Here is a 26975-nt window from a genome sequence, read left to right as displayed (position 1 = left end):
CGTTCTGCAAATCAAGCACAGACAAACTGACCACCCTGCAGCGGGCCGTGGCCTTCCTGAGATACGTCAGTGAAGCGTATGGGGACAGCTTGAAAGAGGTGCATCAGACTTTTTACTGCATCAAATGTAATATTTGAGATTATGATCAGAGGACTAAACTCTTGCTGCCTGCCTTGTTAGAGAAGCAAATCATATGTTTCTAATTGCATCATTGATGTCAGGAAACGATATGCGACTGTCCTGAATTCAGGTCATTTCACTGTGAATTTTTGCGCGTTGTGACTAAAAGTTGACGATACAAAAATAAGATGGCTGAATTCCGTCAAAATGAGATGGCTGATAAGGAAGTTGTCAGGGTTTCTACTTCTGCCTCTGTATTTATCACTTTAAACCGAGCAGTGACACATATCTGACACTTCAATATCCGACACCCGTCCAAGTGCTGACATTTACTGTCATTTACTCCACATGCGACCTGCTGTTTTCAAAAACCGAATTTTATGTTGGTGCAGATTGTAACAATCAAATTCCAGCAGCAGATAACCATCAGCTCAGTTTTGATCAAACAAAGAATCTTAATGTAGTACTGACAGTTTTTGTGTCTTAAACTGCAATAACGTTCCGTTTTGTTTCCTTGCAGGAGTTTGTGACGTTTTCCCACAAGAAGGGACTCTTTCTGAAGTCGAGCTCTTCGTCCGGTCTGAGCCCGATCCTCAGGGAGGTGGACGACACGCACAGCGTTCCTCTCGGAGTTGAGCAGTGAGCTCGTCGGTCGAAGGCCAAACGCATCAGGACATTTCACCTTTAGATGAGCTTGAGTTGTCCGCCGAGGTCTGACCCTGGGGTAAAGCTGTTATTTTCTTCAAGTCACAAATGTCTCGTTTTGAAGGTTTGCGGCGAGGTGGCAAGTGAAACAGTGGGTCGGCTCTCCCAGCACTTTTTAAATAGGATAGCAAAACGTTTTCCACCCATAGATGGCGCCATTCACCTTTGGAATACAGATTCCTGCTTGTCATTTCATTTCATTCACATATTTGATGTACTTTTATTTCCAGCTTTCTATGTAGCAACACTCATTCTCTCTTGATGGATTTAATCTCTTGAATAGGTATTTTCGTAGCTGTTGTGCTCACGTGTGTTCAGAGTGGTTTTTATTTTGCAGACTGTTCATTTTGATATGTAAAGGAGAGTAATGTTTTTACTGAAAAGTGGCTTTATTTATTCTTTCTTACAACATGTCGCTGTAGCATTTTACTGTACATACAACAGTCACCCACAAATAATAAATAGTATTTAAAGTCATGTATATTTAATAGTTACAGCACCGGTAGTACAAAGTGGATGTATTGCAAATTTGAGAAGGGGAGAAAAAAAAAGAAATCCATTAAATTTTTTTTTTTTTATAAACATTGCTCTCGTTCTCACACTCTGGGTGTTTTACATGGTCTCATTTATGCATCCACGCACTTTATTATTGATTCTCAAAATCTAGAGTCAATTTCACATGTAGTTAAAAACAAAAACAGGCTGTAAAAAAAAAAAAGACTATCAAAAGTTTTTTTGTTTTTTTTGCATTCGTCTACACAATGGTTGGGCACCTGGATAATTGTTTTTTGGTTTTTTTAATTCCTTTTTATAAAATACACAGCTCCTCGACAGAGGCTTCTTTTAGCCTCGGGCACTTATTTCCATAATTTACACTGCAAACTTGATTGTTGAGGTAACACCTGTGATTTACATAACGGAGCATGATAAATGCACATTCGATTCAGAGACGGTCACGGTTGTTTTCTGCCAGAAGGATGTTAAGCAAAGTAAGGGGAGCATGTACAAAGTTTTTATACACAAAGGACTCGTCATTGGTTTTCCAGTTGTTTGTAAGTCAAGTCTTGTTCTAGTACTCGGATCAATGCAGCTGTTCTCTTGCGTTTCTCCGTGCCTCTGTCCACTTTATGTCTGTTTTGCTGGCGTTCATGTCACTCCTGGGATGTTCCTCTGTTCTTCTCCAAATATATCACAGCTGTTGATGTTATTCTTCCCGTCTTGTGATGGATTTAAATAAAGAGGACTGTAGTTGTGCTCACTCTTTCCTCCTTCAAAGTGGATGTCATCAGATCGAAGGAAGTCTTGTTTAATGGTTTTTGGGGTTGGAGGACTTCCCAGCGACTGACGCTCCCTGGCAGGCTGACGTGTCGCAGATCCCAGGCGGTCCCTGGTGCCCAGTCCTACCTGCCCTGCCGGGCTCTCCAGGCTCACCCGGATCTCCAGGAGACCCATCACGGCCATCTTTAACAACACCAGGCACCCCTGGAAGACCTGCGGGAAGGTGGTTTGATCAGAAGTTGAAGAATGCATCCATAATCGTCACGCGCTCGGCGTAAGTACAGTGACAATGAACACTGAGGACACATACCTTGGTAACCCTGGTCTCCAGTTGGTCCATCAATAGCTTTACCAGTGGAGCCCTTATCACCTGCCTCCCCAACATTACCTGAAGTCAAAACACAAAACATTCACCAATGATGGATAGAATACGTCATTGCACCCAAGTCCTGTATTTAGTGTAATTTTTTTTCAAGAAGTATAGTAATGAAGAGAAATGCAACACCAGTATGTGTAGAAGATGATTTCTTACTTATCTTTCAACCTTGTAGCCCTTTCTGAGGCCAAGAATCTTTAAATCATCATATATAAGATTTCTAAAGCTTGTGTTATCTATATCTGCCCAATCTTCATATCTTGAATTAGTGTTTTTCTTTTAATTCCTGAAGCAAAGTTATACCGAATTAGTAATTGCGCCTCTGTGCATTTGTCAATTGATCAAAAGTCTCCGTTGACTCCATCCATCGTACCTCTGGGACCTGGATCCCCGAGTTCTCCTGGCAGGCCTCTGTACCCTGGTGGTCCGCGAGTGCCCGGATGCCCAATGGAGCCCGAGACTCCCGGTTTTCCTGGAGTTCCAGCGGGGCCGGGGCGCCCCACCATTCCAGGTGCCAGGGGTCTCCTCAGGTTGGCAGCCAGCTGTGCGATCTGATCTGCACCATGAGAAACAGTCAGGGAGTTAAATCACAACCTTTCTCAAATTCAACCAAAGAGTGGCGCATAAGGAATAATTTGAGTCCTCTCACCATCAATCATCGAGCCACACAGCTCTCTGATGTGCTGTTCACTTGCAAGTTTACCCTGAAAACCACGAGTGTGTGTGAGCATTGAAATGCATCAACCAATCAGAGATATTTATAGCTTTCAAGAAATTTAACAAGCACTTACAGGTACACCCGTTTTTCCTGCGATTCCAGGTTGACCTTGTTCACCTTGAAAACCCATCAGTCCTTCCTTTCCTGGAGGCCCTCTTGGCCCGAACTCTCCCTGTGGACCTAGCACCCCCTTTGGCCCCAGTTCACCCCGCTTCCCAGACTGCAATCGGCAACAATCGTCAGTTAAGAAACTCTTGCCGCTTTGCAAAAACAAATCAATTTCTTTAGAAACCGAAGCTGAAATCATCCCCCAAAAAAAGATTTGATCGCTGACTAAATGCCAACCGAGGAGCAAACTGAGTCAGTTGAGACAGTGCGTGGGCGGTTTCATGTGGTGTCTTTGTGCTTGATAATTACTTCAGCGAACACGGCAAACAGTAAATGAGTCTGAGCGCGCGAAGCTCATCACTGCTGTATCTCTAATTGCATAAATTTTGCCGGAGCATAATGTGCCTCGTCTCTCTCTCCCTTGTGGCGAAAGCGGCAAACAGGCCAATAAAACTTTAGCAGCAATACCTATCTCTAATTAATCCTATTAAACCTGGAATGCGAGGCTGAATCATGTGCAGTGACTCTGACGAGTGGGCACCGGCTCGGAGCTGGGCGCTTGTTTTCAACGTTCAGGGAGAGAGCAGACAGCGAAGGAGTTTGGAACAAAAACTTGTGCTGCCGATTACACCCACACACAGCATCTGATCTATGTTTGGTGCTCGTAGATGGACTGCATTTAGACAACTTGATCTGGGTTGTGGATTCACAGGGAGATATGAAATGCTGCAATCGTAGCTTACCTGTCCTTTTTGTCCAACCGGCCCAAAGGGACCCTGAAAGGAGGATATTTTTCAAGATGAGTATTCTATCTATGTGGCCGGACATGTATTATCAGTTAAAGCAGATTTCATTCAAGTACACATCATTTAAAAAGGCAAACATATCTCAGAGCATGAAAATCCCTGCACCAATAACTCATGCGAGATCCTGAGCTCCCAGAAGACAACAAAGTGATTTTCAAACAGATGGACAATTTTAAAAGTTAACAACACGGGTGGTGATTATTGCAAATAACACAAATACAGGAATCTTACTAAGAAAGTGTGCGTTACTTACAGGTTCTCCATTCTCTCCAGGTAAACCATCACTTCCTGCGACACCCTAAAGGAGCCAAGTAAGATCTGAATTATTCCATTCTTTCTCACACAGCTTGTGACTGGCCGAACCCGTTTCACATTTACGGTGTCAAAACTGACATTCAACAGCACGCATGTTCACATTGAAAGTTTCACTCACCATGTCTCCTTTAGCTCCAGAAGCTCCGACTGGGCCCTACAGGATTGGGGTGGGGGGGGGGGCGGGGGGGAGAGCGGGGATAAATAAGAGCCATGTAGAAACATTTATGGAAGGTTGACTAGTGGGAGAAAGAAGGGGGGGGGGGGGGGTGAAGGGAAGTATGGTGGGCTGTTTGGGGGGAACCAGCGCTGCTATAAATGCCGGCTTTGTTCTGTCCTGCGCTTCTGAACAGGAGGCCACTTTGTGTCTCCCGGCGGCAGTTTGACTTCATACCAATAAGAGGAGGGATGGCCTGGGTATTGACACTCGGTGGCCTCCCATGAAAACAGCTGTGTGGCTGCAAATCTCTAATCTGTAGTGATGAGCTGGTGAGGATAAATACAGTATTTGGAAATATCGGACAAAACACATTTTCAGATATTACAGAGATACTCTGTGAACTAAGTCGTTGATATATTAGCTGGTACTTTAATCAACATTTCAAGTAAATCAGTTGACTCAGTGTTTCATGTACTGAGGAAAACTCACCCTTTCACCAAACTCTCCACGGATTCCCGTTGGTCCTGGAAGACCTGGATCCCCCAAGGATCCTCTGACTCCCTGTAGCATATGATGAAGAGAGTATGTAAATTAACTCCAACCAAAACACTATAATACTTGTAATCACCAGTGGTTTTGTCTGACCTGGAAGCCTTTCACTCCCAGAGGCCCTGCGTTCCCCACTGGTCCAATGCCTCCCTGATGAGAAAAGACGCATACAGTCAAACAATCGGGCTAAAAAGAGTGAGACACTGAATATCAATGACTTTCACTTCAGTTTGATCTGAGTGGAAAAACAACGGAACAAATGTATGTGATGCTTGTTGTGAGGTACAATTTGTTATGCACTGCAGTGTCTGATCCTAGTGTGTTAATTCCTAAGCTGTTTTATCTTTTTTTTTTTTCCTCCTTGCCGCAGGGCTTGCTGTAAAAAAAAAAAAAAAAACACAACAAAGATTCCTCCGTTTATGAATTCCTCCTCCATCCGTACCTGCTCTCATCCCTGCAGGTATTCCTCCATTACTAACCACCTCCACCTCACTAAACCACTGAAGCGGAAGCAACAGTCTCCTGCACGTTTGTAGAATATCATTAACTTTGAAGGCCAGTCGCTTGTTATTCTGTAACTCTGACTTAATTTCACATTCACACTGTACGCTGCGGTGAATTTTTCTGCTCTTTTGACGCGGTTTCCCCTTTCGTTCTTCAGTCATTGCGTATTCAAATGTGCACACAAGTTACTAAAGCAGTTTACAAAATAACGAGACGAAAATCAATTTCAAATTTTCTAAATCAATGAAATGTAACATGCAAGAAATCCAACGGCTTGGATTGTAAATGTATGTGTGGTCTATTCATTTGTAGTGTGATCCTGGACTCACTGCCACTCCTCTGGGTCCTGCGATGCCTCGCTCTCCCGGGACGCCGATTTCACCCTGAAGGTAAGGCGTTAAAGAGAGGTGGGTGAAGTTTACGGATCAGTGAGTTAACTGGCATATCAAAGCGTTGTGATCCTGCCCCTCAAAATCCCATCAGATACATACAGGAATACCTGGCTCTCCAGAGGGTCCCGTCTCCCCAGCTTTTCCTGGATCACCCTAGTGTAAAAGAGAAAGCTCGGAGGTTCGTACCCTGTGGTTTTTCACCAATTTAGAGTTTAAGTCGATGCGTATTTTGTTATGATACTCACAACTCCTCCTTTCGATCCATTTGCTCCAGCCTTTCCTTGCAGACCCTCGAATAGGGGAAAAAAAGCATTTTCACATTTATCTCACCACAGTGAGCAACTTAATGGCTGGACTGCTGCTAAGACTGGAGATACACCGTAGTATCAGCATAGAAAATAACAAAAAACGATCACTTAGACATAAAAGCGGAGTCTATTGGAGAATACTTACAGGAAGGCCATTTGGTCCTTTCTCTCCAACTACTCCGTAGCGCCCAGCGTCGCCCTATTGTCAGACACAACGGGGACTGTGAAACTGTTTCACTTGAAGCAATGAAGTCACAAGTAATTTAAGTAAACGATCATTCAGGAGCGGCAGGAGTCACCCACCTTCTCGCCATCCAACCCTGGAGTTCCATCTTTTCCATCTCTGCCAGGAATACCCTGTCAAAGATACCAAATAACATCGTCATTGCTCTGAGAGAAAATGTATTGTACATTATATATGTCAATTTTTGCATGTGTACACACTTACAGGTTCTCCTTTGGGCCCTGCTCCCCCGAGAGCTCCTTTAGGACCAATTTTACCCTGGCAGACGACACATGAAGGTGTAAATTTGGCATTTTATGTTCCGTAATCCCACAGTCACAACTTTTAGTCTACCACTTACAATTTCTCCTTTGGGTCCTCTGAATCCCTGCGGCCCCTTTTCTCCAGCATCACCCTGGAGGCATCAGATGAAACACACACAGCTATTCATTGATGGGAGCAGCCATCTATTCTAACTGTGAGCTGTTTCCAAATCTTGCTTTAAAAATGAAAAAAAAAAAGAGCTAATTATGCCACGAACAAGGAGAGACTCACTGTCTTTCCAATGATGCCAGTGATGCCAGGTTTGCCTCTGAAGCCTGGGAATCCCTGGAGACAAACAGAGGATGAGGTCAAAATAGATTTACAGGCACTTGTTCAAATGCACTGCGAAGTGATGTGAAGATAAAACGGGTCTGAGTGATGAAAGTTTCTTACTCTGTCCCCTACTCCTCCCATTGGACCAGGTAGACCTCGGAGACCACGTGGGCCCTGAAACACAAGATGAGAACATTAATCCCCCCAGAATATACTGCAATACATTGCTATCTAGTCGCACATAAAAGGGAAATTGACTGAAGCGCTGAAGGATTTTGCTTGATCCTCTTTCTGTTTCTCACCTGCAGGCCCACGGTGCCTGGAATACCTGCTGGACCCGGTGGACCAGCATCACCCTAGAGACAGGACGGGACACCGAGTACACTATTAGATCACAGAAAGATGAGGCACTGTATCCTAACCCCAAACTCAAACAATAACGTGATAAAAACCACTTCTTGTCACACAATGAACTCGCCTTCTCTCCATTTTTTCCAGGCTCCCCCTTGTCTCCTTTGTGGCCCGTGTGACCCTGTGACAGTAAAACCACAAAGTAATCAATACAGTCTCCAAGTGCAGAGAGATGTGTTTTTCTACATGTACAACTGGCAGCATGCAAATCAAGACATGCACGTGAGTGAAACCCGACCTTGAATCCTGGCATCCCGGGAGGACCAGAAGGACCAGGAGGGCAGATCGCAGGACACTGCAAAGGTAGGAGATGAAACCATTGAGGCGCCTACGGCCCCTCTATCCTCAAAGAAAAATAGGTGTGATTACGCTTATTTAACGGCTGGAATCTTACCAGAAGGTCACCGCTAAGATCTTGAAGAGTACCAGGAAGACCCTGAGGAAGAGAAATGTTTTTCTTAACAATCAACAAGAGCTCCATTGGTTGGCAGTTGAAGAAATCATTGACTCTATTGTACCAATAAGCAACATTTAAGAAAAAATAATCGCACTCACTGGGGGTCCGTCAGGGCCAGAAGGTCCAGGAAGTCCTGGAAGACCCTCAGCACCCTAAGAAACATATGATGAGAAAACGATTATAAAACGCTTCTGAGTTTAAAAACAACTTTATCAGTAATGATCTCCACTGTGTTGATGAAGATAGCCTACATGTAACACTCAAAAATTGGAGAAACATACTTATTTTTTATTGATCAAAAGTTCACATAATCATCCGCTCTGGGTTTATTTCAAGATTTAGACAAATGTAGTTGGAAAACCTTTATTGGACTCATTAATATTTAGATATCATTCTTAGTAATTTACATAATAATAATTAATGGGTGTGTTTAGGTATTTAATCTAAAACCTTAAAGGTCATAAACCATAAGTCCTCAATAGTAATCACTTGTTGTGTTTGAGCAGACTGAAAAGTCCTAAAAGAAACAATTCTAATCCAGGATCAAACTTTAAATATTAAATTCACTTGAGGCAACTAGAAATCAAGGTACCTGTTTTATCAAAAGAGCTTTTTCTCCTATAAACTTGTAATTCCAGTTTCAATTTTCAATAATGACTCAAAATTTGTTGGACATCAAATAGAGTTCACTGATTCTTACTCAGATCAAAGAAAAGGCCTTCAAAAATTGCTGAATTTTTATGTGAGATAAATAAAATACAGTATATACAGTACAGTGTAATGTTAATCGTAACTGGAAACTGCTGGTATTCTCTTTTACACTAATAAATAATCGGCATATTATGAACAGATGAACACTTTTATTTAACATCAATGGATTAACAGCCTTATTGATGGCAGGGCATCATAACTGGAGAGATCAGGCATACTCACCGCTGGACCCTGAGGGCCGCTGCCGCCTGGCAACCCGTTGGTTCCAGGTAGTCCCTGCAAACAAAATACATCAAATCTGGGTATAACGTTTGAAAAACACATACTCACAGCATCGGAATTTGCAATAATGGCCTTTCGAAATGATACAGATACACCACAGTCATCAATCCATCAATAATATGAAAAGAAGCAGCTGTGCACTCACTGCAGCTCCTGGTCTCCCTCTGCCCTACGGAAGACACAGGAAGGCAAATTAAGTCACAAACACCAAATGAATGAACAGATTTACTCACGACATTATCAACTAGGTGGTCAAGTGTCTAGTGTGCTTGAAAGGTTTTGTCACAGGTTGCTGCTATAAGGTGGGAATTCACTTTTCACTTTGCAAGGAGACACTGTCGTCTTCATCTCCATGCTAATAGACGGTTACTAAAGTCTGACTTGGGCTGATTATCGCCTCGCTTCAGCAGAATAGTAGAAATTGTGTCTCCCAGCATGACATTAGTGCAGTCTGGGAAAAAAAAAAAAGAGAACCTGCCTCCAGTTTGATGATTAATGTGGATATTCAGTCGCTGTAACTGTGAAGTGGCTCCGCATCAGAGGACCGGAGGACAAACGGGTGTGTGTCTGTGCTTGTAAAGTAGTGTGTGTGTGTGTGTGTGTGTGTGTGTGTGTGTGTGTGTGTGTGGTTACTTACAGGAGATCCGGGTGGGCCAGCAGGTCCAGCTTCACCCTGTAGATAGAAGAGCAAAGTCACTATTAAAACTTTCATGTCATTTTAATCTAAACAAACAAACAAAAAAGAAGTAGCAATAGATACTTGCTCTGGGTTCTTTTGAAGGAGAGCCACTACTTATAAACAAATGCAAGAAGTTGCCACTTTCAGATAATTATTGATATTTCTTTGACTCATTCTTGTTCCTAAGATGCAGTTAACAATTATAAGATAATCTTGTTTTTATTTTGTTTGTTTTAAGCTGTTTGAGTTTATGTTTGTGTCACACACTGTTCAGGATAGCAAGGCCTTCTTCATCGATGAAGCCTTTTTGTTTTTGAGTTTGTGTGAACCTGATGAATGAATCGGCACCATGGAGACTACTGTTTCAAAGAAAATAAGGATTTCTAATTGTTTCCTTCATGGTATTGAGCACCATACTGTGAAATCTGCTATTATTATTAAGAATATTAAAACAGATCAGTGGTAATATGTCATAACAATGTAGAGCATGGCTAATGTAACTGGTTAAAAATGCATCCAGGAAACATTATTCTGGTTATATTTTGGATGCATGGAACTATTATCTGTACGGCCATTCCATTCAATCAACTTTCACTTTGCACACTGTAATGATATTTAGTTTTCCTTTTTTTATAGGAGAAAAATCAGCTTCCATACAGATCCTCTGTCCTCCTCCTGTCAGCCTCTGTTTACCACCTCCCAGCTGTGTTTGTGTTGTCTACAAAGTGAGAGGGTGAAAAGACTCCAAACAAACAGGCCTGACACAGAAGTGTGTAAACTCTAGAGCTGAGCAAACTGGTGCACAGCACAGACAAAGACACGTGAAGTGGATAGACTTATCGTCGTGTTTCATACATCTGCTGAGCTGTACATTATCTCATGTTTAGTCTCAGACTCAGACAGTCTCATCCTGTTTGTCTTTCGCACTGCGATCCATCCCTAACAGAGTAGTTATTGGAGTAATTAAGGACATGGGTTGACACTAACTTCCTCATTAAGCTGGCTAATTAGTTGAGTTACTGCGGGGGGTTTATCTACTTTGACAGTTTGCTGCCTCACAGCAGACGTTCAATTTTTATTATTTCATACATCATATTCATTCCGTGTGTGTTTGTTTCCTTTCCCTGTTCAAATTTAACACGCTCAGTCGTTTGATGTCACACGTGCTGTAATTCACTCCTCTCGTGCGTCTGTCACTGGATAATACCTTTTATTCTCAGTGTCGAGAAATCATCATCTCTTACAGTCTCGCAGATTGGTGAGAAACACGGTGCATTCCAGGTCGGATTAGGGAAGCAGCAGAAATAAATCCGATTCTGATCCCTCATTAAAAATATTCCCACCAAGAGGCTGAGCCTGTTTGACAAATTCAGACTGGCAGATAAAGCATAGACCTTCTGCCTATTAGACCCTACAAAAGATCTGTAGACAACAGGACCTGATCAGCATGCAAAGTTACGCATATATACGTTCAATAGGGCTGCTTGTTAGAGCGGTTGACTTCAGTTCGCTAGTGAAAGGCAGTGGAAAGTAGGTCGGAGGTCAGGAAACTCAGCGCTGTGTCTTTAAATGTATCCTCAGCATCCCATAAAGCTCACAAGACCAAGACACACTTACCGCTTCCCCCGGGGGTCCGTCCTTGCCAGCAGGACCATCGGGACCTGTCAAACCCTGAAGAGAAAGTGTCGCGCATCATTACCTCTGCCCATCATTTCAGTTTTAGAGCTCCTAAACCCCGCTCAGGCACTAAAACCTAATGTCCCAAAACAGATACAAACACAGGTGGTGTGTAGACGTGAGTGTGAGGATTGGCTATTTGTGTTTAATGGACAACTCACATCCACTCCTGGGAGTCCTGGCAGGCCTGGCTGTCCCGATGTGCCTGGTGTTCCCGCTTTCCCTTTGGGACCCTGCAAGGACGGAACAAATTCAAGCTGGTGTGTATCCTACTGATACCGTCGTCAAATATGATGGCATTCAGATAAATTCACGAGTGAAAGAAAATGAGGCCGGCGACCCTGCACAAGATTAACCAGTGTAGAAGATGATGGATAGATGAAGAAAATGACGGCGATACTATAGTCGTGTAATGGTTAGCGTTCTGGCCTGCAGCCATAATATTCCTGGTTTGGGGACATTTCTGTGCAGTTTACATGTTCTTGCAACTCAAAAAATGACGTCAGTGTGTGATTGTCTCTCTGTGTTTTCCCTGTACGGCCTGTCCAGGCTGCCTTCACTCAGATTCAGCTAAGACCGGCACCAGCACCCGTCACCCCGAGTCGGAGAAACCGATTACAGAAGATGGATGACTTTTGTATGACAACTTGACTTTTTTTTTTTAAAGGTAAGTCAGGGTGGGTCTTTTATCTTACAAAGTTGTAGTTTTGTTTTAAACTTGTATATCAAAATGTGTAATCGTTACATTAACATTTACATGCAGCTTGTCCTCATTTCACAAGACAAGAGTTTTGTCTGTTTGTTGCCATAATGTGTCCATTGTAACCATTGTACTGCAATATAAAGGTTCACAGCCAAAACCGAAAACCTTCGAGTGTTTTCTGTGAATACAACTGACTTTCTTCACTTCACTGAAATACTTACTTGTTTACCTGGAAGTCCTGCAGGTCCAGGTTTGCCCTGTTGATGAGAAAAAATATATATATTTAAAAATGATTTCCTGTCATCTCCTTTCATAATGTTTTGTTTGGGAACTGTTACAAACATCCAAGTTCTCACAAATTGGGCTTTATAAGAGATTTTCCAGTGATTACAGTATTTCATTGTATACTTGGTGCATTAAGGGACTGAAGAGAGCTTTAATGTTCAGCTCTCTGGGTTGAGTGGAGAAGAACAAACATCACTAAATGGAGCTGAGTGGTCACATGATGCGAGTCAGTGTGGTTTGGATAGGAGAGGGGCTGAAGGTGCGGGGAGGAGGTGCGAGGTGAAACTCTAGATGGTCTCACCGGGTTGGGGAATGTATGAATAGGCCCACTGTGTGCCCAAACTTCACTGGACTCCCAAAAATAGCTACAAATAAAATAGTTTGAAGGTCTTCTGAGACGTATACCAAAAGCTTTCTGTGCGTTGTAGTCAAAGAGACATTTTGAGAGAAGCTCACAGACGTGTAAAAATAAAGGTTAACAAATCATGTTGCCACATTAGAAAGGTTGTTCTTTCGACTTAGCTTCCCAGTAATCCAATTTCCCCTTATATGCTGCACAAATAAAGTCTCATCTCATAATTTTTATTTGTTTTTGAATCAATGTCATATCCAACACATTATCATCAGTTTATCTTCTGATTTTTCTGGCAATTGCAACCTTTCCTGACCAACAAAATAACTGGGTCATATATAAGAGCTCTCCACAAGGTAAATACAGTATAATCAAGGTGAAAGGAAGCCAGTTTCTCCAGTAGTTCTTCAGTGAATGAACACTTTATGAATGACATATGTAAACCCTGCCTACCTGACATCAATCAATAATTATTTACACAGTTGTAGGGGGGGCTGTGGGAGGAGTCAGTGCAATGAAATGTAACATTTACACACATTCAGCCACATTTACAAGCAAGTGAATACTGTATTCATGTTTAACTAAGTGGAACATCAAGAAAGAAAAAAATTATCAGCCACTCCAGATTTGGTGGCACAAATTTAAAACTGGTATGTTTTTAATGTTTCTCGTTGTTCGTTAAAGAAATCAAAATATGGATAGTAACAAAAAGAAAGTCTTGAGCCTGTTTATTGTACTCCAATCTGTTGATCAAGTGATAATATCTAATGGCAGTAGTACATTAGTGTTAGGTGCACGACCTCAGAGTGGACAACTCACATCTGTGCCATCCTTTCCAAGTGCTCCTGGGGTTCCTGGTGGCCCAGCAGATCCTCTGGGACCTGGCCTCTGCAACAAAAAACCAAATCATCCATTTCTACCTAAATTATTTGAAACCCTGGTGATTAACGCGTTGCAGCAAATATATGCAGGATGCGCTCTGAATAAAAAAAAAAGTAAACTGTCAAGGATTTTTTGTCACATAAATGACACTTTGTCATCTAAATAGTTGTAAAGCAGTTTATAGTAATAATAAATAATAGCTTCTGTGGATGGAATTTAATAGAGATAATACACCTGCAAACCCTCGGATAACAGGAACACAACGTGCGTAAAAACGCTTTACATCTCCGATTACGCACGCAAACTTGGCTGCATTTTCACAAAAACGCGATAAAAAGAGTCTCTTGTTGTTCTCCTGACTAAATAAACGCCTTAAACCGTTTCCAAATATTATACAGAGTTCAGCTCAGTCAGGGGCCGAGTGAACAGTGTCGGCATTGTGCGGCACTGATCTCCAATCCGCACATTCCACAAGTTCAGGCGAAAAAAAAAGAAAAGAAAACATTACCCGGATTCTGGCTACTTGTGCGCAAAGACACAGCCACCTGCACACAATTAAAACACTCACTGTGAGGATTGAGGAAAATATATGAGAAAAATACCACGTGTGTCTTCTTTGATTCCTCTGTCAATGTGCGAACGTACACCTGAGACCAAATATTCATAAGCGCATCGGAATTTATTATAAGCAGAGCGCATGGCAGGCCTGAAGTTGAGCAACACCGCAGATGTAATTTAAAAATAGATGAATCCCATTATATAAAAGTCTTGCATTAACTCTATGAATCAGGCATCGCAGCTGAAATCTCATCTCCATTAGTTGTGATGCAGGCGGCTGCAGGGATGCAGCCTGTGATGCGTCTTACCTGGGCTGAGGATGATGACAATAGCTGGCACAGTAAGAGCACCCAAAGAGCAGAGAACACCGCCATATCTCCCCACTCGCCGTCACACACCCGAGTTTATACGGAGAAAAAAAAAAAGGTCAAATCCCCGGCTCCCGGTCCTCTCTCGTTCCCCCCCAGCAGCGTCCGTGACGGAGCCTTTCTTGACGGCGCGGCGCGCAGCTCCTGAATGGCTTCCTCTTTGGTTCCAGATAAACCCGAGCCTCCAGCCGAAGGGGCTGAACTCTCTCTGGCACACTGCGCACGGGGGTGAGGGGGGCGAGGAGTGCTGAAGAGAGCAGTGTGGAGGAAAAGGGAATCAATTTCGGACTCCCAAAAAGGGGTTGAGCTAAAAGTGTTGAAAAATAACCAGCCAGCCAATTCAAAACAAACAAACAAACAAACAAACAAACAAACAAACAAACAAAAAAGTTCTTATTCTGTAGAAAAAGCTCAACATTGTCAAGTTAAAGTTTAATAAATTAAAGTACTTTAGTCGTTTGATAACTTCTGGAGTGGTTTTAAGAGAGGATATAATGCAGTTAGAAAGCAATTACAAGAGACTACATTTCCCATAATGCAACTCACTGACGAGGCATTTCAGGTAAATGGATTTAGTTTTACAATATGCATGGGATGTTTGCAATTGATATGGGGTTACTGACCTCCTTTTTCACGTCATTATTTTTTAATAGAGGCTGTGAAGAAGGCAGATGCTGGAATGATGTGATGACAGGTTTTTCTACAATCAAGTTTCAGTTCATCAGACGTTTTGTCTGATGTGAGTTAATGTTGCATCATTTAGTTTATTTTATGAACATAAACATTTTTCTCATTGTTATTCTTACTTTGACGCTAATATAACATTATAAAACCTGTGATGGATGCTGTCATGATTCCATGATTGTTGTTGTTATCAAACCACTTTTTTGGATACTTTGCCAGACTAAGGATAGAATCCTGATTATGTCGCAATCTAAGTTTTGTTTTTGACATATTTATTAAAACTGCATTCATTGTTATTTTATTTTTTTCTTTCAAGGCATCGTTTTGAGCTCATTTCTTTTGCCAGGGGAGGACGAGAGAGATGAGTGGCAAGAGACTGTCCGGAAAGCTCTTCAGACTCAATCTTCAGTTTGGAAGAGGATGAGGAAGTCATTTCGACCGGAATGAGAGAAGAGGACTCGGAGCATCGAAACACTTTGAAGGTGGAGTCCGTTACAGTAGTGTTGCCATTTTAGTGTGACTAATCCAAATATGGGGTCGTTGACTATTATTTTACCTTCCAGTTTTGCAGCTACTCAGCATTATAGATTGCCCTTTAAAAGTTAAAAAACATATAGCATGAGAAAAGTATGGATTTATACATATGAAAACGTGTATATGAAATTTTTAAACAAGAATGTGTCAATTATCTCCATCAAATAAAACATGACAGGAGTTGCAATATTTCCTTTTCCCCCCCTAATAGTTGGATTTTCCTCATTAAACTCAAATGATAGTATGTAAAAATATGTGGGAATGTTTTAATTGTAAACAGTGTCGAGTGAAGAGTTTACTGATAATCACTTAAAATCGTCTTTCTGTATTTGGTATGAGAACAAGGAAAAATGTGGCAAAGCACAACAACAGCACAGAGCTCAACTGTTATTTTTTGGAGACGGGACATAACAGAGCGGTTTGACAAACATCCTGATCAGCTAAAGACCTTTCATGATCAACTTTGTGTGATTTGGTGTAATTTGAGAACAATGAACCGTAATTGTCCGCCTGCAGCAGAGTAGAGCAGGACAGAGGAAAGCTGTGACTCATTGTTTCTGTTTATTCTGTCTATGCTCCCAAAAAGGCAAAAACATATAAAACAGTGATAAAACTTCCATTTATTTTGTCAGGATTGATAAAAGTTTGCTCCACATCACAGTTTGGAGCCAAAACCAACATTAGATGAACAAAAGAAAGTCAACAAGTCCTCAAAGCTGTTACTTAAATATGATCATATTTAATGTTTAGACTTCCTGTTGAGAAGATAACTGGCGCTGAATTGTTAATATCTTCTCAGGTGATTTGTCTCCATCAGTCCTGCGACGAAGCTTCACCCTCCCTCACCGAGAGACGCTCCGACTTAAATGAAGCAGGTAACGAGGCTCAATGGATTTAACTGAAACGTTTGCTGCTTGATTTGTCGTTTGACGAGAAGAACCAGACTTTATTGATCCCCTTGAGGAAATGACCTCTCTGCATTTAGCACATCCTATTCATAGTCGACCTGGACTGCACATGCTGGGCTCCAGGGGCTCTGGGATCGAGGCCATTGTTCAGGCAGTCGCGATGCCTCTGTTTACCCGACAACATTTCAGGGGAAAGGGCATCGTTTTTGCATTTTCATTTCAGAAAAGTTTTGTGTTTAAAAGGTTTGAGCCTGTAAATCTCCGAACACAAGTTTGTTCTTCCCCACCTCTCCCCCACTGCCCAAGCACATGTTATTATAGGATGCAAACACTTTGTAGTCCCTGCTTCTCTTTGTACACGTTCACCTCGAGTTTATTAGTGGTTGATGGTGAATCACTCCTTGATATAGTGTTGTCAGAGTGTGGTGCTGTTGTGGGTCTTTTCCTGTTAAAAACAAACCGTTCCATTGTGGACTTATTGAATCTCGCTCACAGTGGATTCAGTGTTTTTCTACCTCGGTCGCCCTGAGAGGACTGTATTGACAAAAACATGCAATCACATCTAAAAAAACTGAAATTGACTCTAAACTGAAGACAATCTGATAAAACCCCACAGACTTTATTAGTTTTTAAAAGAGAACGGTAAGATTTAGAGTCTCGTATGAGCAGTTCAACAACACACACCAAGCTGAGCCTCTCAGCAGTGTGTATTTTTTTTTTTTTTTAAACCGAGTTTCCTCACGCCTTCAACTCCCCACTGATCTCGAGGCCAGAACAAGTAGTGTTGCATCAATATCTCTATTTTTTCTTTCCTGCGCTCTGAGTCATACACTTCATCGAGACTCGAGTCTGCTCACTGGCCAAAAAAATAGAAAATAGACTGATATTTCTGACAATGTAGCGCCGCACTGCCAAAAACCAGGGAAGAGAAGCGAGAGCTGACATCGATCACGTTGTTATTTTAAAGAGATGCGATTTAAACAGCTATCACAGGACTCGACGGGGTTCAGAAAATAGTATAACTTTATTCTGCTTTGTTATCAGCCAGGTATTCAGTTGGGGGGGGGGGGGGGGGGGGGGGGGGAGAAAAGTCATAGAAAGTTATTACCATTTCATTAGGTAAATACAGTAACTTTAACAAGTAATAGTGAAAATCAAGTGCAAAAATAACAACAATGTATCGATATAATCACCCTGGCTTGTGGATTTTCATGGACTGCAATCATTTCAATTTAACACAGAGAATTTTTTTAAATACAGCCAAAGCTTCATCGATTCTCCCTAGAAGACAAACACATTGTACAATCATCCAGTCTTATCACATTTTTTTTTCTTATTTTTTTTCTTTCTTTTTTGGCAAAGCTGTTCAAAAGTCGACTTCTTTTCAAATCTGCATGAGAACACACACAGACTGTGCAACATCAGGAAAAATAACTTAAAAACGGTGTAATATGAACTCTCAGCCAAACGCTGCGTAGAATAAAAACATCTGATAAACAGTCAACGACATTCAGTCTTAACTCCTTTTGAACAGCAGGGTCCAACAAAAAAAACAAAACGCTATAACCAGCTTTTTTGAACTCGCAAGAGTGGCTCGGAGGGAGAAAAGGCTCTTCCAATTCTTTCAGTGCAAAAATACTCAAATGTCAAAGTATTAAGGAGTTAAAAATGCTAAATCCTTCATCTTATTGACAGACGCCTTCTATGTACTTTATTAAGTAGCTCCGATTGACAATCTGCATTAATACCTCAAGGTTTAGTTGTTCAGAAATTTACGTAAACACACCAGTAAGCAGCTTTATGATCTGACACTTCAAGGGGATTTACTTGTTGGGAACGGTTTTCCGATATCAAGACATTTAAGTGGCACTGAATATAATTAATATAGTAAAACCTCGAGTTTAGTCTGTAGCTGCTGTAGTTTTCCAGCTGTGTTCATGTGCAGTTTGGACGTTGGTTTTTCTTCACACTGTACCAACGAGAAAAGCCTATACTGTACCTATGCTTCTGGGCTGTTTATATGATCGGTCACTTCAATCACGAGCTCAGCCAATCACTGCGTCTAGTGTGGGGACAGTTCTTGGTATTTTCTGAAGGAGAACGACTTCCCACAGACAACCCTTTGAATACAAAGGGTTTGTATAGCTTATGTAAAGTATGCGTTTAAAACATATCAAGGCTTTTATGCTGATTGAACAGAAGTCACATATTATCTACCAGAATGCGTTTTTTGACCTTTAAAGTAAATTGTCAGTGGAGAAGTTGTATCAGTTTTCCCTCCAGTTTACGTGGGACACAGCAGTTGCGCATGCTTCATTCATGCATTCAACCAATCACACGTAATCAGTGCAACCTACAGTATTTCCGTATCGGTTGGGTGTGTGTGTGTGGGGGGGGGGGGGGTACTATCTCCACAGTGTGGATTTAAAAAGTCCTTTCAAATGGGAAATTTAAATGTTTATTCTGTTGTCATGTATTAAAGACATAATGCCCTAAAAAGTTGTTAAAACAAATGAAAAAGTTATCCAGTGTCACTACATTTCCCTTCCTTTGCCTTTTTTTTTGGGGGGGGGGGGTACTAGTTTAACACCCTTTTCCAAACTACATCGATCCAATCTTGTATAAACTAGGTTTGCAAAGTGGCTTGTTCATTTTTTACAATCAACTCCGTAGCTAGAGAAGACCTTCAGAGCCCATAACCGCGGACCTGGAACGTTGAAAAAAAAAAAAAAGATCGGCACTAATAAAACTGCTTCTTCTAAACACTTCTGGATTTCTTAAAGAAAACAAAAGAAATCTAGAATAGCACAAGTTTTACTGCTTAATTTTGTTCAATGGCCAAAAAGTAATACAGCCCCCCCATTAAAATGAATTGTTCAGTTTCAACTGTACGGTGCCCCAACGTAAAAATAATTATCTCAACATCAAATATAGTAGAAATAAGGCCTAGAAAGTCTTTAACTCTTTCCCTATATTACACTGAGTTGAAGTTCAAATGTATTGTCCCCTATAAGAATTCAGTTCGTTGAAGAACCTTCCACAGGTTGGTTTGAGCTCAAACCGTTCGATTCCATATCTATATCTGCCGACCCGCTCCCGTTTGTCTGTTCCTCTGCGCCCTTCTCACTTTTCACCAGTGGCCCATTTACCGCGGGAGGATTTTCCACTGACGTTTCTTCCTCTTCCTTTTTCTCTGGCACTTGATTGAAATCAGTCCTTGGGATTTTCTCCTCCCTCTCTGACGACAGCGAGGGGGAGTGTTTGGAAGTCTTAAGAGGAGTGTGTGCCGACGGGCTCGTTTGACCGGCGGCTTTATTAACAAAAGCTTTTTCCTCCATCTGCCCGCTGGCCGAGTCCCCGGCGGAGCCGTTGCTAGGCAGCGCCTCGGTATCCTCTCTCTTCTTCTTCGGTGGTTTTTCGATTTCCCCGTCCCCATCTGTTTGCATATTGTTGTCGGCTTCGCGTGCCGAGTCCTTCAAGTTGTCGTTGGGCTTCTGCTGCTCGCCGTCCGCGCACGGCTCGCTTTTGTCCAGATCTGCCGACTGATCCATTTCATGAACGTCATCCGTAGAGTTGTTTCCGTTCTCTAGAATCTCATCGCTAGACTCAACCTCCACGATCCCATTTTCGACAGCCTCAGCGTCTGGCTTCGGCTCAGGGGACGTCCCAGACAGTTTTTTGTCCTTAGTTGGCGTCTTATCAGTCCTTTTCTGAGTCTTTGCAGCATTATCAAGTCCATCCTCCTTCTGATGTGCGCCGTCTTTGCTTTTACCCTTTGAACTGATTTCATCCTTTCCCTCCCCATTCCCAACAGCATCCGATTTCTTCTCCGCCTTTTTGAATTGTTTCTGAATCTTTTTTGGACACCATACGAACTTATCCTTTGGCTCGAAGTGAAGGTAGGCGAAGCGCACGAGCTCCTGCCGCTCCTGCTTGTTCCGAACGGCAAACAGGAAGTAGTCGAGCACGCTTCGCTTCACGCTGCTCAGGTTCTTCTTGACCAGAGTCTCCTCCAGAAAGAAGCGCACGAGCGGGGCCTGATAGTGCTCGAAGCCCAGCTCTCCCAGGCTCTTCAGGATGCGAGTAATCCGCAGGTTGTTGTGCATATTCCTGTGAGGAAAGAGATAATTGCAATTGTCTTGAGCTGCATTTGCAAAAATAATAATAATAACACACCTCTGGAAGAAAACCTGCTGAGAGTATTTACCGCTCGAGGTTTCCGAAACGCTCCTTCCAATTTTCCGCACGTTTCACCTCGCCCTTCTCCTTGTTGACTAAACGGATGCCATAGAAACCCAACATGAGCTCATAGGACTCCACAAGCCTCTTTTTGGCATCTTCATTCTTCTTGAAGGCCTAATGAGGAGAGGCAGAGGAATAAAAAACAAGAGACGCAGATAGAAACAATCAATTTAAAAGAAAATCTCTTTAATACAGACAGACGTCTTGGCACAACTCGAGCAAAAGTATTTATGAACGTTAAATAAAATTTTTCTCTAAACAGACATTAACAAAAAAAAAAAATCGGTAAGAAAAATGTTAATCACTCTTATTATTAATCTTTTGGGTTTCCTCCGGCTCCCTCCCACAGTGCTGACATGCCTTCTAAATTAATCAATGACTAATTTCCATAGATGACTCTGTGCGTGTGTCTGCCTCTGCTGGCAACCTGTCCAGGGTCGGCTCCAGCCCCATGACCCCAACTTGGATGAAACGGGTAAAGAAAATGGAAAGATGGATAGAAATGTCATTATAAAAGTGGGGACTTTCTCAATCGATAGTTACAAAGTGAAGGGAAGGTGACGCGTGAGAACCGATGTGCTCTTTTTGACTCTTCGAGCTTTATAGACGACTGACTTTAATGACCTCCTGTTCTGAAAGAATCTGTCAATAGGAAGGATTCAAGAAATCATGGTTCTATCTGCAAATGGTCCTCAGTTCCAGACAAAAGATTTTCAATTGGGAAAATATTGTGATGTGGTGGGATTCTGCAGGTTTATGCTACAAGGACAGCCTGAGAGTGTATCGGTATCGGGTCCGGTACGGAGACTCTTTAATATAAATGAGAATGACAAACGTAAGACAGATTGTAAATCATGTTCTGAAGAGAAGACGTCTTCAAGGAAGCGAGAATGAAAGTTTTTGTACGTCTTTCCTGGACATTGTATGGATGTTCCGTCCAAACAAGACCTCTGGATGAAGTGACGCAATGGAAAAAATTTAATAAAATTGTGACCACACCTGGACGTGAATCCAAACCTCTTTTATGACCGACAACACACTATAGATTACATTGATTCTTACAATAATTTTGAAAGCATGTCACTTGTATATGACAAACTTAAAAGGTATTGTATGAATCAATGTTATCTAGAGCACACTGTTGGTCTAGTCCAATACTTTAAGCTTGTCATATCTAAGTGACATGCTTACACAATTGTTAGAATTAATAAACTCAGGAGTGTGCTGTTGGTCTAGTGGATAGGAGTCTTGCCTGTCATGAAAGAGGTTTGGGTTTGAGTCCAAGTGTGGTCACAATTATAACTTTTTTCCCCCCATTGCGTCACGTCATCGAGAGGTCTTGTTTGGACGTTTATATGACGTCCAGACAGGACAGCCAGGAAAGACGTATAAAAAAAACATTTCATGAATGGGATGAAAATGACGTCTTAAAGACGGGATTTGGACCACTCTTTGCTGAGTGGGCGCCTTATGGTACGTGTCCACAGGATCTGTCACTTTCCAGCTTTCCATTCATTGTCTATGTGAAACCCGGCGTGGTGCATGCTGGGTGTTTTGTCGAGCGTTACAAGCTGCGTTGCGATGCGTCACCATTTCACCCAACAAGCTTGTCTGGATTGTTTAAGTTTGAATATCTGGAGAAACCAAACCACCCTGCTGCCCTGACACGACCCAATCACATCTTCACCTTCATACTGGAGGGTAAGAGGATAAGAGATAGAGAAAAGGAGAAACAAACAGCTAAAGTGTCCTAACAATTATGACCAGAGTAAACGGTCAGTGTCTTGTTTACAGAAATATACAAGGAAGTTCTCGAACAATCAATGACCGAAATCTTGCTGGTTGATTCATGTTTGAAAGACGACTAATCGCCAGCCAAAGTCTCAGTAACACAAAGTTCCTCTTTGTGACAACACCGTGAACGGGTGTGTGTGTTGGTTTGCGTTGTGGCAGAAATCGATGTCATGGTATGAACGTCTGGCGGCGTTGCATCACACGCCGTTTTTTTTGATTCTACACGTACCTCAATTTCCTTCCTGGTGAGTTCCGAAGCCATGTAATTAACCCCGGGCTCTCGCAGAGGAAAAAGCCTTCCAGTGACAAGATGATTCAGGAGAGGGAGAGAGAGAAAAAAAGAAAAGAGGGAAACTAATTAACATCTAATGACACGACTCTTCAATTCAATGGAGATGATGTCAGGTGTATGACTAAACATTTTGCGGGCGTTTTCAGTCAAAACAGCACAGCGTGCTGAAGCTTTGAATTCTAAATCTCTCTTCTTTTTTTTTTAAATTCAGCATCACATAAAGAAAAACCTCACTGGAAATATGCGTTAATGTTGATGCTCCGAGTCTTTTTGGTAATCTTGTAACCGATGGCTTAGATTAGAAGAATCCGGCAGCTTTAATGTTTAAAGGTTAATTTAAAAATCAAAAAGATATTTCTTCAATAGAAATGTTTCATTTATCTAACTTAAATCAAACAGCCTAAGAAATAACCGTCACACATGGAAGGAGCAAATTTAAACCTTTTATACGGCAAAGAGACGCATTAATAGAAAGCACATACTCAACAGACTTCATCACTTTATATCAACTATATACAGTATTTATAACCTTAACATACAAGATGTTTACATACTTTTAAAATACTACACTAACATTAAATGACATGCTTTTTTGCACTAAATCGCTCAAATTCGTGACAATCCTTCACAAAAACATAAAATATTAAAAGCTTGTGTTTAGTCTTTTTAGGTGGTGTCATGATTAGTTTTCTAATATATAGAAATGAGAGGCTCCTTCAACTGTGCGCATTCTAGTAAAAGAAAAAGGCATACAGTAAGAACAAACTTTTATAAAAAAAAAAGCACTTTGTCTGCACCTCCACCTCTGTTTATTCAGTCTTATATTTATCATGGATGAATGACTCAGCGCTGCTGTGCGATAACTCGAGCACAGTCCCCGCTGAGGCCACCGACTTCTGTTGTTTCAGATCAGACGAGGCCGAGAGATAAAAACCCGAAGACGTCAGACGGTACGCACCACTGAATGTAAGAGTGAACCCTCTCAAGTCTTTTGTAGTCGTTCTTCCACTCTTTCAGAAATGACTCAATGTAGACATCTGTGCAGAACAAGAGAGACGACATCAGACACCGGCACAACAAACTCCGGTGTAACATTTGAGGACGATGTGTGAAGGTCTCACCATCAGGAGCCGAGGGAAATTTATTGAGATAAAACTGCAAATTGTTCATTTTGTCCTCCGAGCACTCGTCATCTGTGAGGTTCTGTGAAAACGAACACGGGAAAGAAACGTGATCACAGGTGGAAGGAAGACGCATAAACCGATGTTCTATGACTATGAAGTTTGTTGAAAAATGATTTCCAAAATCAGAACTCATTCGCCTGTTTGAGAAAATAAAAGACGTTTAAATTGTTTCCAAAGATAAGACTGTACAAATGTTTAATAGAGATGCTATTATTGTATTACACCATACCTAATAACGAAACATTCCTCTGGTAGCAAATTTACTTTATTCACATCTATTCATGGATTTGAGGCTGATGCTATGTTTGTATTTGAACAAACAGGTCTCAGTGTTGTGTTGAGAGAAAAAAAACAAAACGTTTTATTTGCTTGTTGGTTTGGTGGGCTGGATTCAAGCCTCTTGTGTGCCCATTTTGGCCCACAGGCCTTATGTTTGACACCCCTGATGTGTTTCAGAAAACCCTTCTGTAACTTTACCTGGAAGAAATGATGCTTAATTGAGGCCACATGTGACTCTGATTTATCTAATTCATTCAATTTGCATTGTTGTTCAAGAATACCAGCGCCTCTATTGAAGAGACTGTTCCTTGACTGTATATGTAGGTATGTATATATACACACACAGCATTAAGGTCAAACCCAAAATGGATGAGACTAAACGACAGCACTAGGAGGAGAATAAGATGTAGATGTTGAGGTTTTTACTCACTGGGTATCCTCTCCTGTAGTTCTGCATGTCCTTCGCTGCCCGCATGTTTCTGGGCGTGTGATGCCACTGCAAACACAAGAGATAACCACCTGGCGTTAAGATTCCAAGTGGAGATAAAGACAATAAAAGCATCCTGGCTTAAAAAAACAAACAGATGCAGGTGTAGTTGGTGTGTTAGCAGTGGTGCCAGGGCCGGTGGTGACTGTGGAAAGCTGCTAGAACAAGTTAACATGTAAGGCCAGGCTAATCTCGCCCCCACAACTACCGCCTGATCGATTCAGTAACAACTCAAGATTCACGTTTGATCTCACAATCAACGAGCAGCGTGTTAACTAAGCAGTCGCGGGTGGATTTTTAGAGGCAAAACCAGCGAGTTTTAACAAGAAAAAAAAAAAAAAAAAAAAAAAGCGGATCTGAGGCGAGCGGCAGGCTAGGCTAGTTAGCAGCACTGCATCGACGAAAAGCTAACATTAGCTTTGCAGTGGAAGCAGACGACTGACCGGCGACAGAGGAATTCACTTCACGGCAAACATGGGGGGTAAACTAGTGCGTTTTGGTGTGAGTGTGAGTGTGTGTAAGCGATAAGGAAAGTACGTACTAGACCCCAGCTGGATTTGTTTTTGTCCTGACTGGAGCGCCGGGTCTGGCTCTCTCCGGCCGGGTCGTCTCCATCACTCTCGGTGTCCCAGGTCGAGTCGTAATCACAAAAACATTCGTCCTCCATTATTAAAAAAGAAAAAAAAAAAAAAGAAAAAAAAAAGGGGGGGTGGGGGAGAAAACGGGAGGGGTTGTGACCCGCTGAGACGTGTAACCTGGAGCAGCACTATAACCGGAGGATGAGTCTGGTTACACTTGCATGTTCAGGTTGGACGGGGACGGCCCTGACCATCCGTCTTCACGGTGAACCATCGTCAGACAGCAACGGCTCGGCTCGCGGTGCAGCACTGCCGCTGCCTTCAGGCACCCTCGGAACACCGAACAGTTTCACACCGAGTTACACAGAAAGCTGCCAACACAGAGATTAAAAACAAACAAACAAACAAACACATAATCCTTGATAAAATTCCAGTTATTTTTTTTCTTAATTAAAAGCATCATCTTGCCAATCATCACAACAATGAAAGTTCGCACTTTATTACTGTTTTTCTAATACTGCCTGAATTGGTTTTTCCTACGTACCGAGAACGCAGCACGATTACTGAGTTGTGTCGATGGTGTCAAAAACTGCAAACCAGCTGAGTCAGACAGCTCATCTAAAGTACAGAAAGAAAAACACCTCACTCTGCTGTTATGCAACACTAAAACAACTGTAACACCATGATAACTCAATCAACTCACACAATGCATCACATGAAGAGGCAAGGGAGCAATTACATCTACAAATGCAACCGATGAAATTAAAATGATACAGAATGAGATAAAGGACAATGAAATACTTGATCATACTTCTACAAAAATCACACATTCATTAGGTTCTAACACAGGGGTGTTGCACATAAGGCCAGTCGGCTCCAATCCTCTTGCGCGGTGGTTTGGTGGGCCACCACCAAGCAAATTGTACAAATTTTAAACAAAACATAGATTTTTTTTTTTTTTTTAAACATTTCTTAATAGTAGTGGACACAACACAACACTGAAACCCAAGCTGAGATATCAGCATGAAGGCAGTTTACCTCATTACTCTATACATCTATAATACAACAGCTATACAAGAAGGAATTTTTTTGGACATTTCACTGCGTTTTGCACCAGAAAGTATCATTAAGGTTCACCTGAAGTTTAGATTGTAGCTATTTTCCATAGTAATAGTTTGGTTTTGCAAAAATATAGACATTTTCCTCACGTATACTCTGCGCCACAACAAATGAAAACTTCAAAGTTTAGATTTAACTGTTACTTTGGCACTATATCACCAGTCCGGCCACTCAAGATAAAGTTTGCCGTATGAGGCCTCTGGGTGAAAATAGGTTTAAGCATCCTTGATCTAACTGCTAGGTGATGTTAATATGTGTCTGATAGCAGAATAGGATATACAGTAATAATAAAAGTGACTATCAAATAATAATATATTTGTCTATGTGTGGACATTCTGTAGTTTAATCACAGT

The 26975-nt window shown here is 41.8% G+C and overlaps 2 protein-coding genes across 2 annotated transcripts; both read right to left on the bottom strand.

Moving 5' to 3' along the window:
* Positions 1-485: 485 nt before the first annotated feature.
* col9a3 (collagen, type IX, alpha 3) lies at positions 486-14745 on the bottom strand. Its single transcript, XM_080468911.1, has 32 exons — positions 14462-14745; positions 13533-13601; positions 12298-12333; positions 11535-11606; positions 11314-11367; positions 9655-9690; positions 9163-9186; positions 8958-9011; positions 8123-8176; positions 7962-8003; positions 7806-7862; positions 7635-7688; positions 7459-7512; positions 7277-7330; positions 7115-7168; positions 6921-6974; positions 6785-6838; positions 6640-6693; positions 6482-6535; positions 6274-6318; positions 6128-6181; positions 5966-6019; positions 5229-5282; positions 5073-5144; positions 4545-4580; positions 4365-4409; positions 4049-4081; positions 3271-3417; positions 3129-3183; positions 2853-3035; positions 2414-2491; positions 486-2316 (listed from the first exon to the last, which is right to left on the bottom strand). Exons 1-32 carry the CDS (start codon positions 14525-14527, stop codon positions 2132-2134), a joined length of 2037 nt encoding a protein of 678 aa, XP_080325037.1. The 5' UTR covers positions 14528-14745; the 3' UTR covers positions 486-2131.
* A 3257-nt stretch (positions 14746-18002) lies between these two features.
* Positions 18003-25801, bottom strand: ogfr (opioid growth factor receptor). Its single transcript, XM_080469936.1, has 7 exons — positions 25467-25801; positions 24869-24934; positions 24097-24178; positions 23934-24012; positions 22913-22979; positions 20855-21003; positions 18003-20757 (listed from the first exon to the last, which is right to left on the bottom strand). The coding sequence occupies exons 1-7, from the start codon at positions 25590-25592 to the stop codon at positions 19665-19667; spliced, it is 1662 nt and encodes a 553-aa protein (XP_080326062.1). The 5' UTR covers positions 25593-25801; the 3' UTR covers positions 18003-19664.
* Positions 25802-26975: the final 1174 nt, after the last annotated feature.

This window comes from Lipophrys pholis (genome assembly GCF_963383615.2).
Source record: "Lipophrys pholis genome assembly, chromosome: 8".
Taxonomy (NCBI): Eukaryota; Metazoa; Chordata; class Actinopteri; order Blenniiformes; family Blenniidae; genus Lipophrys; species Lipophrys pholis.
This window is presented reverse-complemented; position numbering and strand designations above follow the sequence as displayed.